Source organism: Stenella coeruleoalba, assembly GCF_951394435.1.
Source record: "Stenella coeruleoalba genome assembly, chromosome: 1".
In the NCBI taxonomy this organism is placed as follows: domain Eukaryota; kingdom Metazoa; phylum Chordata; class Mammalia; order Artiodactyla; family Delphinidae; genus Stenella; species Stenella coeruleoalba.
The window spans coordinates 15,819,768-15,833,998 of NC_137169.1; the positions used below are offsets into that span (position 1 = coordinate 15,819,768).

Sequence of the window (14,231 nt, forward strand, 5' to 3'; positions counted from 1 at the left end):
TTAGGAATTAGGTTAGTATGATGGTTATGTTCTCTCTACATTTATGTGTATGTCTGAAAATTTCCAAAATAAAATGTTAAAAAATGGTACGGTAATCAAGGCAGGCGTGTGGTGATGATACGAGAGTAAAAACTTAAAGGAAATGAAAGAGTGAGTAAGGTGGGTTATGGGGGAAAACCACCCAGGCAAAGGGAACAGCAAGTGTGAAGTCTCTGAGGCCAGTAAGGGAGAGAAGAGTAGTAGGAGATTAGGTTGGAGATGCAATGGAAGCATAGTGTCTTGTAGGCCATTTTAAAGACTCTAGCTTTAAACTTTTTAACTGTGAGGTGGTTGGGAAGCCACTGGGAGGTCTGAGCAGCAAGGTGGTATGGTCTAACGTACATTTTATTATTATTATTATTCTTTCTGTGTGTGTGTGTGTGTGTGGGGTGTGCGGGCCTCTCACTGTTGTGGCCTCTCCCGTTGCGGAGCACAGGCTCCGGACGCGCAGGCTCAGCGGCCATGGCTCACGGGCCCAGCCACTCCGCGGCATGTGGGACCCTCCCGGACCGGGGCACGAACCCGTGTCCCCTGCATCGGTAGGCAGACTCTCAACCACTGCGCCACCAGGGAAGCCCCTAACTTACATTTGAAAAGTCTCACTCTCACTGCTATGTTAAGAACAGACTGAAAGGGAGGGAGCATGGGAGAAGCAGGAGATTATTGCTCTAATGCATGTGAGAGATGATGGTGGCTTCGAAAAGAGTGAAAATAGCGAAGGTAATGAAAAGAGGTCTGTTTACGAATATATTTTAAAGACAAAGTAATTTTTTATAGATTACATTTAGGTGTGAGATAAAGAGACCAAGACAAACCCAAGGTTTTTGGCTTCAGCAACTGAAAAGATGTTATTGCCACTAACTGAGATGAGGGAGGTATGGGAAGTGCAGGGCCTTTCTGGTGGGGCGGGAGAGATGGTGCAGGAGGGACGGGCGAGGGTGGGGTGGGCATCAAGAGTTTAGTTTTGGACATGTGAAATTAGCCGCACAGCGGTGATGTCACACAGGTGTCTGTATATATAAATGTGGGGTTAGGAGGGAGGTATGGGCCAGATTTATATACCTGTATATTAGTACTGTGTAGGTGCTATCTAAAGCTTTGAGAACGCAAAGAAGTACCATTCATTCAAAGTGAATGTGGACAGAAAATACAAGAGGCCTAAGGTCTAGCCATGGGGCACTTGTACGTTAAGGAGGCAGGAGATGGGAAATCAGGAATCCTTAGGAGGCTGAGAAAGAATGGGTGGGTAGTGAAGCTGGAGGTAGATCAGAAAGGTGTGTGTGGTGTTCTGAAAGGCAAGTGAAGAAAGTGTTTCAAGCAGGTGGGAGCCATCAACTGTGTCAAATGCTGTAGAAAGACCAGCAAGTAAGTCAAGGACTATGAACTGACTACTGTAATTTGCAATGTGGAGGCCCTCAGTGACACTGACAGCAAGAAGTATTTCAGGTAAAATGGTGGGGGTAATGTGTGACAAAAGTGGGTTTAAGACAAAGTAGGAGGAGAAAAATTATAGGCAGCAAGTATAGATAGACAACTCATACTTTAAAACTGTACTTTTCTTGTTCTTTTGTTCGGTCAAGCGTTAAGTACGGCTAAACTTTCACGTTAAATATATGTATGGCAGGATTCCACTACAGTCAGTGGTAGAGAAAATCAAAGTAAAGGAAAAAAGAGCTTCAAAGAAAGAAGTTACTATTTAATAAGGTAATAAGAAAAGGTCTTCAAGTTCATCATCATCTATGGGCTGACAACCTACCAATTGTCGGGCAAATTTTGTTTCAACATAAAATGACAACAGGACATGTTCCCAAAGACATGGAGCAAAGTTACACTGCAATCACCAGCACGTCTCATGTAAGTAAAGTAGAACCGTAAGGAAAGAAAAAAGCTGGGGGAGGATACAGTCTCTAGTCACCAAAAACAGAGTAAAAAGAGGTAAGAGTGAAATGTATTTCCATCTTTAAATACCAAACAATGTGTACTGGACCCAAAGTTATATCTGTGGCTCATAATCAGGGTATAAGAAGCATGAAAAAATCCGGATATTAATTTCAAATTTTCTGCTTCCATGATGCCCCTTTCTTTGGCACTTTCACTAACTGGCCACTCTGAAGACCACTAAGTGCTCTTCTGAGAATGTGGCTTCTGGGCTGAAACCCCTGCAATTCTAACTGTATGCCTCAGTGATCCAAAGTAAATACCAGTACTAAACTATATCAGGACATGTGCATCCAATACAGAAACTGTCTGTAGAAAGGACTCTGGATTAAACACAATTTCCCAGAAGTCAATATAACAAAGATGTTACACAAACACATTCAAAACACAAACTGTGAATTACAAATCTGAACAATGTGTCTGCATGAATCCACAAGCACATGTGACAATCAGTCTAGATGCTTTTAAGTGGTAATTATTTTACAAATGAATTACTATCAAAATTCTCTCAGAATTTTACATTAAATGTTTAAATGATGAAAATATTATACTATTTCTATGCAGAAGTGCTACAGAAGCCTGAAGTCTCCTATGTTTTCAGTTATACATCTAAATAAAAAATGAGCTACCAACCACCTCATCCCCTATTAGGACGGCTACTATCAAAAAACAAACAAAAAAACACCAGAAATAAGTGTTGGTGAAGATATGGAGAAATCAGAACCCCCGTGCACTGATGGTGGGCATGTAAAATGGTACAGCCACTGTGGAAAACGGTGTGGTGGTTCTTTACATAGTTAAAAATAGAATTATCATATCATCCAGAAATTCTACTTCTGGGTATTTGAAAACAAGGTCTCAAAGAGATATTAGTACACAAATGTTCACAGCAGCATTATTTCACAATAGCTAAAACATGAAAGCAACCCAAGTGTCCAATGACAGATGAAAGGACAAACAAAAGGACAGACAAACGTAGTATATACATACAACAGAATATTATTCAGCCTTAAAAAGAACGGAAATTCTCTAACACGCACAACAACGTGGATGAACCTTAAGGACATTATGCTAAGTGAAATAAGCCAGTCACAAAATATACTGTATGATTCTACTTATATGAGGTATGCACCTAGAGCAGTCAAACATTGTAGAGACCAAGTAGAATGGTGGCTGCTAGGGACTGGGGGATAAGGGGGAACAGGGAGTTCTTGTTTAATGGGTACAGAGTTACAGTTTTATAAGATGAAAAGAGTTCTGGAGATGGGTGGTGGCGAAGGTAGCACACTATGGAAGTATTTCATACAACTAAACACTGTTACCACTACAAATGGTTAAGAAAGTAAATTTTACATTTATGTGTATTTTATCACAATAAAAAAATTAAAAAAATAATCAGCAGCTGAGAGGACATCGTTTAATTCTGAATATTCTAGTAGCTGACATCATGAAAAGTTACTCTATCCGAGTCTTGTGAAAGTCAACATGCGGTTTGAGTTTCAAAAAGAAACTACATATGGAGATATGAAAAGGAAAATATAATGGGACAAAAAATAAAACCCACAAAAAAAGGTTTTATTCCTAGCTCAACTGGAAGTAATCCTTACTGAATATTTAATCTTTCTCCTTTCTCATGAAAAAGGGGCTAAGGAAGTAATACAGACATCTGTGTTTTAAAGTCCAGGCCTCTGGCTCATACCTGATGTCCACTCTAAGTTTAGGGTAATACTGAGACACGTATTTCCTGATGAGACTGTAGGAAGCTTCTTTAGGTTCACAAAGGCGAGTAAAGGCCAGTGGGAGGATATCCTCCAATTTTACTTGTGGTTCTGGATCCACTGCAGAGCTCCTGTTCTGAAATGTAATATCAAAAATTATCATCATTACAGGATATAGAGTTTTCTTTTCTAATGCTTCTATATTCAACTCAAGGGCTTTCCCAAGCTGACTGCCAAATCAAATAAGCAAAAGAAAACTATTCCTTTTTAGCACATTCAAATAATTCATATCACAGTGGTGTAATGTCACTTGAGTGGCAATTTCTTTGAGATAAAAGTTTCAGGGACTTCCCTGGTGGCGCAGTGGTTAAGAATCAGCCTGCCAATGCAGGGGACACGGGTTCGATCCCGATCCGGGAAGATCCCCCATGTTGCGGAGCAACTAAGCCCGTGCACCACAACTACTGAGCCTGCGCTCTAGAGCCCACGAGCCACAACTACTGAGCCCGCGTGCCACAACTACTGAGCCCGCGTGCCACAACTACTGAAGCCAGCACACCTAGAGCCTGTGCTCCGCAACAAAGAGAAGCCACCGCAATGAGAAGCCCGTGCATCGCAATGAAGAGGAGCCCCCGCTCGCCGCAACTAGGAAAGCCCATGCGCAGCAATGAAGACCCAACGCGGCCAGAGATTTAAAAAAAAAAAAAAATTGAACTGGGAGAGTTAAAAATATATATAAAAATTAAAAGGTATTAAAAATCTTAATTCATTCTTCAATAACAAAGAATAAAAAGGATCATGCAGCATCAGACAGCACTGTACAAAAAAATTCATTTTCAAAGTTTGAAAACGTTATAAGGAAAGTACAAAAATCTCCAGTGCTGTAACACTGGAGATGTAGAGGAACAGTCATGATTTCAATTACTGACACAGAGGAAATATTATGTATTTCACTTTATTATCGTATACTTTCCATAAATGAAATTATGTGTATGGAGGAGGGGGAGTGTTAGTGTCTACAAAAAAGAAAAACTGGCTTAAGATATAGTTTTAGGGTCTAATATTGGGTAAACATATACTTGTATGCCTCTTCTAGTTTAAAAGGTATTTCACAAAAAAGCAGTATAACTCATACAGCTGCCCATAGTTCAACAGAGGGCAGTTAGGCCCACGGGCTCCGGGGCTGGGGTGCCTGGAGTCGCACACTGTCCCATCTACTCTCTGGCTGAATCATAATGAGCAAATGAATTATAACCTCTCCAGGCCTTCAGAGAAAGGCTGCATCCTGCACAGTGCACACAGTGAATACTCAGTAAACACTGTATTGTTAGCAGTAGTAATAGTATTACAGTGCTCAACCAAACTGGTACAGACTTCTTACCTTTCTGTTTCTGGACTTCTGAGGTGTTTTTCTTGATTTCTGGACCACAATAAAACTCCCGGAAGCACCTTTTCCTTTTACCTAAAGTAAATTAACTTTAGTTGCAATAACAGGTATTTTTATTTTAAATTATTCTGGTACTCATATTGATAACTTTATACTAGACTAAGCGAATTACAGGGCATGGTGATGCAAGAACTAATGTAAAGCGCTGCTGAACTCTTCAGAGAAAAAAGAATGGATGAGTCAAAAGACTTGGGATCAAATCCTATTTATGGTACCATTTAGCTATTCAATACTGGACAACCTCATAAACCCTCTGAGCTTTTGTTTCCTCATCTACAAAAATGGTGATACCAGGTTAAACAGTCTACTATAAGCTTTCAAGAAAAAAAATAAGTGAGAAAACCTCTATCTTGAAAGGAAGACAGCTCCTTGGCAAAAGTTCAGGCCTAGTTAATCTCAGGCCACAATGCTTCCTACAGTTTGCCCGTTACAGATTATTACTGCGTATGGGAAAGGTTATCTAGCAATTTTAGACATTGCACATGACGGTATGTGGAAGTCTTAGAATGTACTTCCACAGTTTACGAAGTGCTGTCATAGAACTTCACATTAACCTGAGTCCTCCACACCTTAGCTTCACCTACCCTGCTGTGAATACAGCAATCAAACGGAAATGCTTTCAGCCTATAAACTTGTTGACGCATCAAACTGAGGGTCAGCCTATGAGGCAAAATAGGTCACAAACTATATTTTCAAAAAGAAAAACATGAAGCCAGCTAATAAACTGTGCTGACATATACTATGATACTAATTATAATGGTTAGATAATGTATTTTAAGCAATGATTATTTTAAAGGCCATTTAAATACCAGTTTTACAACATTTTGAGAAAGGAAGAATGTAAGCTCCATCACAGGACTGTTTTACTCACAGATGGACCCCCAAGCACCTGGCACACAGGACACACTCAATAATATATTTGTGGAGTTAAGTACTTGTTGAAAGTTCCTAAGAGGAATTTAAATGCCTGAGTGGCACAGAATTCTGTTATTAATCAAACCATGCAGAAAGATATAGAAAAAAGGCAATAGGACTCAGGGAATGCAGTGAACTAGATCTTCAGAACCATCTTTGCTATTACCATGGGACCTTGGTAGTTACTTCCTCCCTCTGGACCTCTGAAGATTGACAAGAAAGTTCATTCTAGCTAAACAATTTTCTTTTTAAGTTGAGGTATAGTTGATTTACAATATTATATTAGTTTCAGGTTACAATATAGTGATTCAAAAATTTTATACATTATACTCCATTTAAAATTATTATAAAATACTGGCTATATTCGCTGTGTTGTACAAAATATCCTCATAGCTCTAAGTAAAGTTTTGATGTACTATGCAAAGTAACATGGATTTATGCCTGAAATCAATATTGGTTTTAGTATTATTCTCAGTTTATTCAGGTTTATCTGATGCTCCCCAAAGCCTTAATAGTTTCAGATACTAATAAGTTAAGGTGAACCTATGTGCAAATCTAATTTATAATGATAACCAGTCTAGCCACAGAAGCTAGGCCTTAAAACTAACAACCCTAAGACAAGAACAATTACCTTTTCTGCTGCTGCAGTAACTGGACTCCTCAACCCCACTTCTAATCTGCAGCACCACATAATCTCAAGCACAAGCAGCCCCCCAAAAGTTCAATTAAAAGTACAGGCCGCTAGAAAAAAGTTACATTACCATACTGCTTCTGTTCTCTAGAATAGTTATCTTTAAGCTTTTCATCATCATGTTAACTTATCTTAACTAACAAATTCACAAAGCACAAAAAGCCTAAATGTTACTAAATATGGATTTACAGCTAATACATGTTGAAATGATCTTATTACAAACAACCATTTAATACCTGTTTGATAACACCTCTATTTAATTCTCTTTTCAGTGCTTGTTTAAGGAGGTAGCCCCTTCTCTCCAGCTCCAGAGAAGGGTACTTATGGATGATATATTTTCGAATAGCAACCACGGATGCACCACTCTTCTGGAAGCATGCCTAGGAAACAGATTTATCAAACCATACATATTAATTTAAACTAGCTGTTTTTCATGTTTTCTGACACCTATGTTTTCAAAATAAATTATTTTGGAAGTGAACTTGATAATGGATGATAAAAATGGCAGGAAAGAGTGAACAGTATTGCAGGTAACTTCAGTTCATCATGGCTGTGGAGAAATACAGAATTAACAATATTTCTGCAACAATTTTAAATTGTTCAAAACAGCCAAAGAGAAGATACAACATGTGAATAACATTCTGTGTGTTCATGAAGAAGCTCTTTCCATTCTAATTCTATTCTGTATTTAGAAGACAGATCTTTAGCATTAAAGTGAGGAAAACAGGGCACTTCTACCCCTTGTAGGTTCACAGATCTGGCCCATTTTATGGAATGAACTTCAGCACACCAGAACCAGTATTCCTCTGCAGGCTTTGTGTGAATGCCAGCAGATACCATAAGCAAAGATAATCTGAATAAATGGCACAAAACTGGGTTTACAGATGCAAAGCCTTAACAGGCGTTTTGGACAATGAGAGCATTCGATTGCAATTTAAAGTGCCCTCTTCCTTTTCCATCCTATTTATCTATACTCCATTTGACTAATGCCCGTGGAAAACTGAAGTAGGTCATTGCGTTACAAAGGCAGCAATTCTGTTTCAAAAGCTTTACATTTTGAAGCACACAAGCAGCATCTATTATCTAATGAGCTAGTCCACCAGTTTTGTGTAGCCATTGTCTATAAAATGACCATAGGATTTACTCACTGTCGTTGCATAAAGACTTGGTTGAATGTTATTTTATACACTGACGATAAAGAAAAATAAGTCACAGACAGATGAACCAGAAAAGACTGTACAACACAATTTAATATGGATTGTGTTAAAATGAATCACCTGCTTCAAGTAAATGTCTCTGACCTATTACAACCTACTGAAGTTTTCTCCTGATCTTATAAGAAAACACAGAGTAAAGAAAATCAAGCAGAAAAGCACATTCTAATGCTAAAACAATCCCTGCTCCACCAAACTGAATAAGATGAAAATAGGTATCAAGATTCCTGTTCAATTCAGAAAATGGTGTCAATGGTCTGAAATCATGATTTGTTTACACTGCATGGAATACACGGGAGATATATATACATATATGTATGTATTTCATTTGTACAAATATGCATAATCATATTCAAACTATTTTTCAGGCCTAATTATACTGTTTAAATTTTTTGTTTTATTATCTTAGAATTTTAGTCCCTTCTCCACCCTCACTGTAACCCTGCTGTAACCCAAACCTAGACTGAGAGGTCACAAAGTGAAATCCTTGAAGAAAGGCTACACAAAGAAAAGAGATCTCACTATAATCAAGCTATATAAACCAAGAAAGTTTTCTTAATGAGTTGAGAGTTGTCTTGAAGGAGTGTAGGGAGAGGTCTGAAGGCAAACCTTTTTTCCAGTTTGTTAGTGGCGTCTTCTCAAATTCTAAGTATGACCACCAAGCTCCTCTTTCCTATGTAAACCACCGCTGGTTAAACTGATCTGTAGCCTTCTCTCCCCAATTCTGACTCAGATCCTAGCAACAAGGTCCCTGAAATCAGAGTGTCTATGGCTTCTACTTTAACTCCTCTTGTCATCTGATCATATGAAATAAACATGGCAAAATGAACCAGAAAAATTTACACACAAAAAGGCAAGGTCAGATTAGAAGATACCCTTAAAACAGGAAAACAGTATCTGATGATCACACAAGCTAATGAAAGTCAATGAATTATAGCAAAGTTATAAAGCTATGGAAGGAGGATAGATTTTGCAAGTATTCTGGAATGACTAGGTGATGAAGCAAAGTAGTGACGTTTCTAAAAGAGTTCTGGTGTGAAAGATAACCAACTACTAATATTAGACATAAGCTTTGAAAATGAACCTAAAGATAGTATACTTTTTTGAAATAAAAATTTTCTCATTGCTATTCAGTTACCCTGAGTCACAATTCAATTTCATAAGGGCAAGGACTCTGTTTGTCTTATTCTATGCTATATCACTAGTAGGACTGCCTGCTACAGAGAAGCTAGTCCTTAATTGTTTGTTGAATGAATTAACATGTTCAGCCTTCAAATAAAAACTATACTGAAAATAAACTGAGTTTTTAAAAAAACATTTAAAGATAAGTTAAAAATACTTGCTATAGTAAATCTGAGTTTTTAAAAAAATTAACAGTGCTCAGCAAATGTGATAATATTATAAAAACATGAACTCAGCAATGGCTTTCTTCTATTTAAATCTCTTTTAGGAAGCAGAGCAAGATTTCTGATGCCTGCACAGGAGTATGCCATTTTCAAATACGCAAGAGACAAACAGAATAAATCTAAGATGAACTGCTTGAAATAAAAACTTGCCTTAATGGCCTCAGTTAGGATTGCATCCATCTTGGGACGTGGGGAGGAAGCCATCGGTGTTTGTTTCTGGGCCCTGGCTAGCTGGCTGGCAGAAAGGGTAGCCCAGGAAGGTATTGTTTTTTTCACTTTCTTCTCCTTTTCTTTAGACTGATCTTTCTCACTTTAAAACAAAGAATTGTTATTATGCAAGATAAACTCTTCAGAAAGAAGTATAAAGTCAGAAAGAAGAAAAGACCAGAGAGGGATAAAAATCAATGTTTTAATTCATTTCCACACTGAGGTGATACGTAAAATAAGCAACATTTTACAAAATAAAACATTTAAAAAAAATTGGGTTCTACAAATGAACCAAAAAGGTGTGCTCTCCCAGCTGCACACAGGAGAGAGGAGTCATATAAATCAGCACTAGTATGAAGGGCCAGTACATAAAAGAAATGAGAATTTTAAAATGAGTTCTAGTAACAACTGCAACAGATGCGATTCAGTACAGTGCGAAGAACTCAAGCTCTGAAGTCAGAAAACTTGGGTTTGAGTCTCAGCTCCAACATTTACTAGCTATATGATCTTAGCCAGTGACCTGAGTCTCAACCTCCTCAGCTGTAAAACAGTAACGTAATACCAAAAACTTCACAAGGTGCTGCAAGAAATGATGAGATTACATTCATAAAAAGTTTTGTGAACCATAAAGCATTATACACATTTTATTCTAAGTAACAGTAACACTCCCATGTACCTAAAAGAAAGGGTAGCTGCTAAAAATTCCACAGACCTTACATATACCTATGAAACTGGGATGAAGGATTCCCTGAGGATTATACCTGGAAAGTATAGTTATTTCTAAGTCATTCTTTTATTTAAAAAGTAATTCCTGTTTTCACCAACTATGAAAAGAATAGAATGAATGCTACCAGCTGTCCTGCAAAAAAAAATTTAAATTAAAAAAGAATCACCATCACATTGTACAGATTATCAATAGCAAATTTTGCCTTCAGATTCTCAAAGTCACCCTCCAATTGAATACTTCATCAAATATATACAGAGTTTTAGGTCACTCTAGCAATGTCTTGGTATAGATTAATGCTTTCTAACATAAGCACGTAAAAACAACTCATTCTTGCAAAGAGGGAGGAATAAAGTGAAGAAGAATCTCTCAGGTCAGATTTTTAGTCACATTCCATTTCTTATTGAAAGTATGTCAATGTTTACAATAGGAGACACTCCCACAATGAATTCTAAGCACAAAAACACATGCCAAAGCCGAAAAGAATGAATTGTGCATCCGTCAAACCACTGTTCTGATAACTACTACAAATTCTAATAGGCCATATGACTACATCGTAAGCCTATTCCAAAAGATAATTCCAAAAACAGTAACTCCAAATAGCATGTATCTAGCATAAATTAAGTTGTATCACTTTAAAAAAATCTGACCTACAGTCCTTTTACATAGTCTTCACATACAAATAGCAAGAAGGCATAAGTCCTTACTCCTTTTTGGTTTCCTCAGAAGGCTTGTTTTCTTCCTTCTCTTCATTCTCAGGTTGCCCCTTTGGCTGCTCTGTCTCACTAGATGTAGCAGGTGGAGTTTCATTCTCTTGTTCTTCTACAGTGGAGACAGATTCCTCTGAACTTACATCTGGTTCTAAAAAAAAAAAAAAAAGAAATCAGGTGCGTAGAATTGCATCAAGTAAATACATTAGAGCCTAAGTCAATAAAAGGGTAAAAGTTTATCTCTTTAAACAGATAAGCCAAATGTTGCAATTAACAGTTGTATCCTAAAATGAACAAATGATTTATGAGTACACTTTTTTCCCCGATTTATGTCACTCAAATTGCCTATATAAGGGGTTGCTGATCCAGACCATTAGGTGAGAAAAAGAGAAGGATCAGCAAATTGCACAGAAAGGGAAACTCATTTTACCCCAAATCAAAACTCTTGAGTGTTTTACTCTATAACATTAATGATGAGACTCATAATTAAGAAATTAGCCATTTCATAACTTAACAGGCTAATATTAGTAAGGGAATAAATAATAGAAAATTAATATTTATTTTCCAAGTGAAATGATTCTGGCAAGTGTAGAAATATGAGAGGGGGAACACTGAGGTCTGCAGTTGCTGGTCTGTGTCTTTTCTCAGTAGGTCTCCTTGAGCAGCCACTACAGACCACAGAACCCCAGGAAATGGTTAAGCAGAGACTTAAAAGAAAAGGGCATCAGTGGCCAAAACTAGGCAAAAAAAAAAAAAAAAAGGATATGCTTGAAGAGTTTAGTCATTTAAATTATGTGAACTCATTACTGGCATAATGAAGACTTCTTTGGGGCCTTCATATAAATAAGAGATTTTTAAAAATGCCACTTCCTTCTGATAGCCAAACCACATACATACAATGCTAAAGGAATTCTACAAATTAAAATTCTAAGCCGTAAGTTTCAGGATAGTCAACTATAATTTGTAAATCATCCTGGATCACGCTCTTCAACCAGACTTGCATGTAAGTGAAAAATCCTCCCATATATGCTCAGCAAAAATCAAGGCTCTAGAGTCAGATATATCTGGATTCAAGTTCAGACTTTCTAACATTCTAGCTTGATATCTTAGGGCAAGTTCTTTGACATCTCCATATCTCAGTACCCTTACTTCACAGAGTTATTATGAACATAATACAAAATGCTTTAGGGGAAACCTGTAGGCTAGCACTTGTACTGATTCCCATCCTCCTCTGGCCTCTTCTACTGCTTCTAGAGCTGTTACGCAAATATTAAGGCTAGAACTTCAGTATAACAATGGTATCTGGTGATACAGATAACTGCAAGATGTATTTTTTTTTTATCACGATGTATCTTTTACAGCCCTTTGCCCCAACGATCTGACCTAACTGGCCGACCTAACTGTAAGAACTTACTTTTAGTTAGTCATGTTTACTTATTTTTACATTGCTTTATTCTAAACAAATTGAAAAGCCAAGACCGTTTACTGAGTTTTACCATAACAGCAGGGCTACAAATTAAATTCCACATTATTTTCTCTTAAAGCTTACGGTTTAATAAAGGTTCAATTGCTCAACAGATAATGAGACACTGTTACATATGAGACAATGTTTCCAACTCACAGAACTATTGTGTATGCCTTTTTGGATTTATAAAATTTACAACATGAGTGAAGTCCAATTATTTTCATGTACAAAATACTATAATGGGACAGAGATAAGATAAGCAAACACAACTTGTGAAGTGTCTTACTGGTCCTTTATAAATTCTCGGTTGACTTTTCTAATACCTTACACCTGAACACTCTGGTGTATTCTGAAAACTCATGTTATTAGTGACTTAGTGACTTCAGCTGGCTGTTAAATGCGGCTCAAGATGGGCCATCAAGTGGCTTATCTCAGTCCTGGAAAAAATAACCTACCCTCAACTCACCAGCAACTATTATTTTTTTTAATATGCTGATTCCCATGTCTCCTCACTGCCTTAGGCCAGAGTACCCCAAATGCTTGTAGTATTCGTCTGAGGATTCTGAGACAAAATCCATGCTCAGCTGGAGAAGAGCAGATCCCTAGTGCACTAAGGATAAAGGCATCAAGGGTGCATGTATTATTTTATTGGTAATATATGCTGGTCAGCAAATATTTGGTTCTAACAGCCACGACAGGGACAGCACCATGTGCTCATCCCTGGCAATGAAAAGAAAAGAAAAAGAAAAAGGTCACAAGAACAAGAAAAGCAGTTCCACTTGCAGAAGTGGTTAGAGGTGCCATGAAGGAACACGAATGCTCCAGATTGACGGTTCTACCTTTCTCTTGATTTATTATGTTCCCACATCTGCCTGGCCAATCTTCTCTCCACCAACACCAAAGTTACAAACCAATGCTTTGATCGCCCATTTGCTCCCTTGAGGCCTCTTGATGATTTCTGGTTGAGCCTTCCGCTGTCCATCTTGAAGGCCCAAGTCTTCCATTCTTCCAGGGTCTTCATCCCGATGACACTGTATGCCCAGAAGCTACTCTTCGACCATTCCTGTTCTCTCCAACCATCTTTCTGTTTTTTAATTCCAAGAACATGAAATTTTCACCTTCTAAAAATCTTTAGAGACAAGATGAAATTCTTTCTTTGCCCACATGGTCTAGAAATGACATACCAACAGGTACCACCTCTCTCTCTAAATGCTCCCCCCAAACACTGAAGCATAAAAAAAGAACAAGTAAGTTCAAGGGAATTTATGGGACACTCCAAACTGGAGCAGAAACTTTTGCCTTTTGAAGCTGTCCACCGCTTTACTTTACCTGGCTTTTCTTCCTCCCCTTCAGCGAGCTTGCTCTTGGGAGGAGTTTCCCGGGTAGAATTCACAGCTCGACGAATCGGCATGGTGTTATCTTCTACCTTCTAAGAAAAGAAACGGCCATAATCACACATGCAAACAAAATTTCTCTTTTCTCTCTTTTTCAAGGGGCCTAACTGGGTGTCAGAAGACGTAGGAGAATTCTTCAAGTCGACTCCAGGATCTGATGCAAATTACTTTTAACAAAGTTTTTTGAAATGAAATATGATTCTTAAGAAGTACTTTTCAATGTATTTTATTTTAGCTAGAATTTCAAATGGAAATAAGTAATTATACTTGATTTGGAATAAATTTAGGTTTTCTCAGGAGTTTGAGGGGAAAGGGAAGATGAAAAGAACTTTGTATCTACTTGATTTGTTCAGATTCACAACC

At 37.7% G+C, this 14,231-nt stretch overlaps 1 protein-coding gene across 8 annotated transcripts in view; it reads right to left on the reverse strand.

The window, feature by feature from the left end:
- The window catches only part of HP1BP3 (heterochromatin protein 1 binding protein 3), a 35,088-nt gene that overhangs the window by 15,367 nt on the left and 5,490 nt on the right, over nt 1–14,231 (reverse strand). For all 8 annotated transcript variants that reach the window (XM_079918521.1, XM_079918522.1, XM_079918520.1 and 5 more), the window contains 6 exons: nt 13,804–13,903; nt 11,007–11,160; nt 9,519–9,678; nt 6,985–7,128; nt 5,077–5,157; nt 3,677–3,831 (listed from right to left, as the gene is read on the reverse strand). In XM_079918521.1, coding sequence (XP_079774647.1) covers nt 3,677–3,831; nt 5,077–5,157; nt 6,985–7,128; nt 9,519–9,678; nt 11,007–11,160; nt 13,804–13,903 — 794 coding nt within the window. The remainder of the gene's footprint in view (nt 1–3,676; nt 3,832–5,076; nt 5,158–6,984; nt 7,129–9,518; nt 9,679–11,006; nt 11,161–13,803; nt 13,904–14,231) is intronic.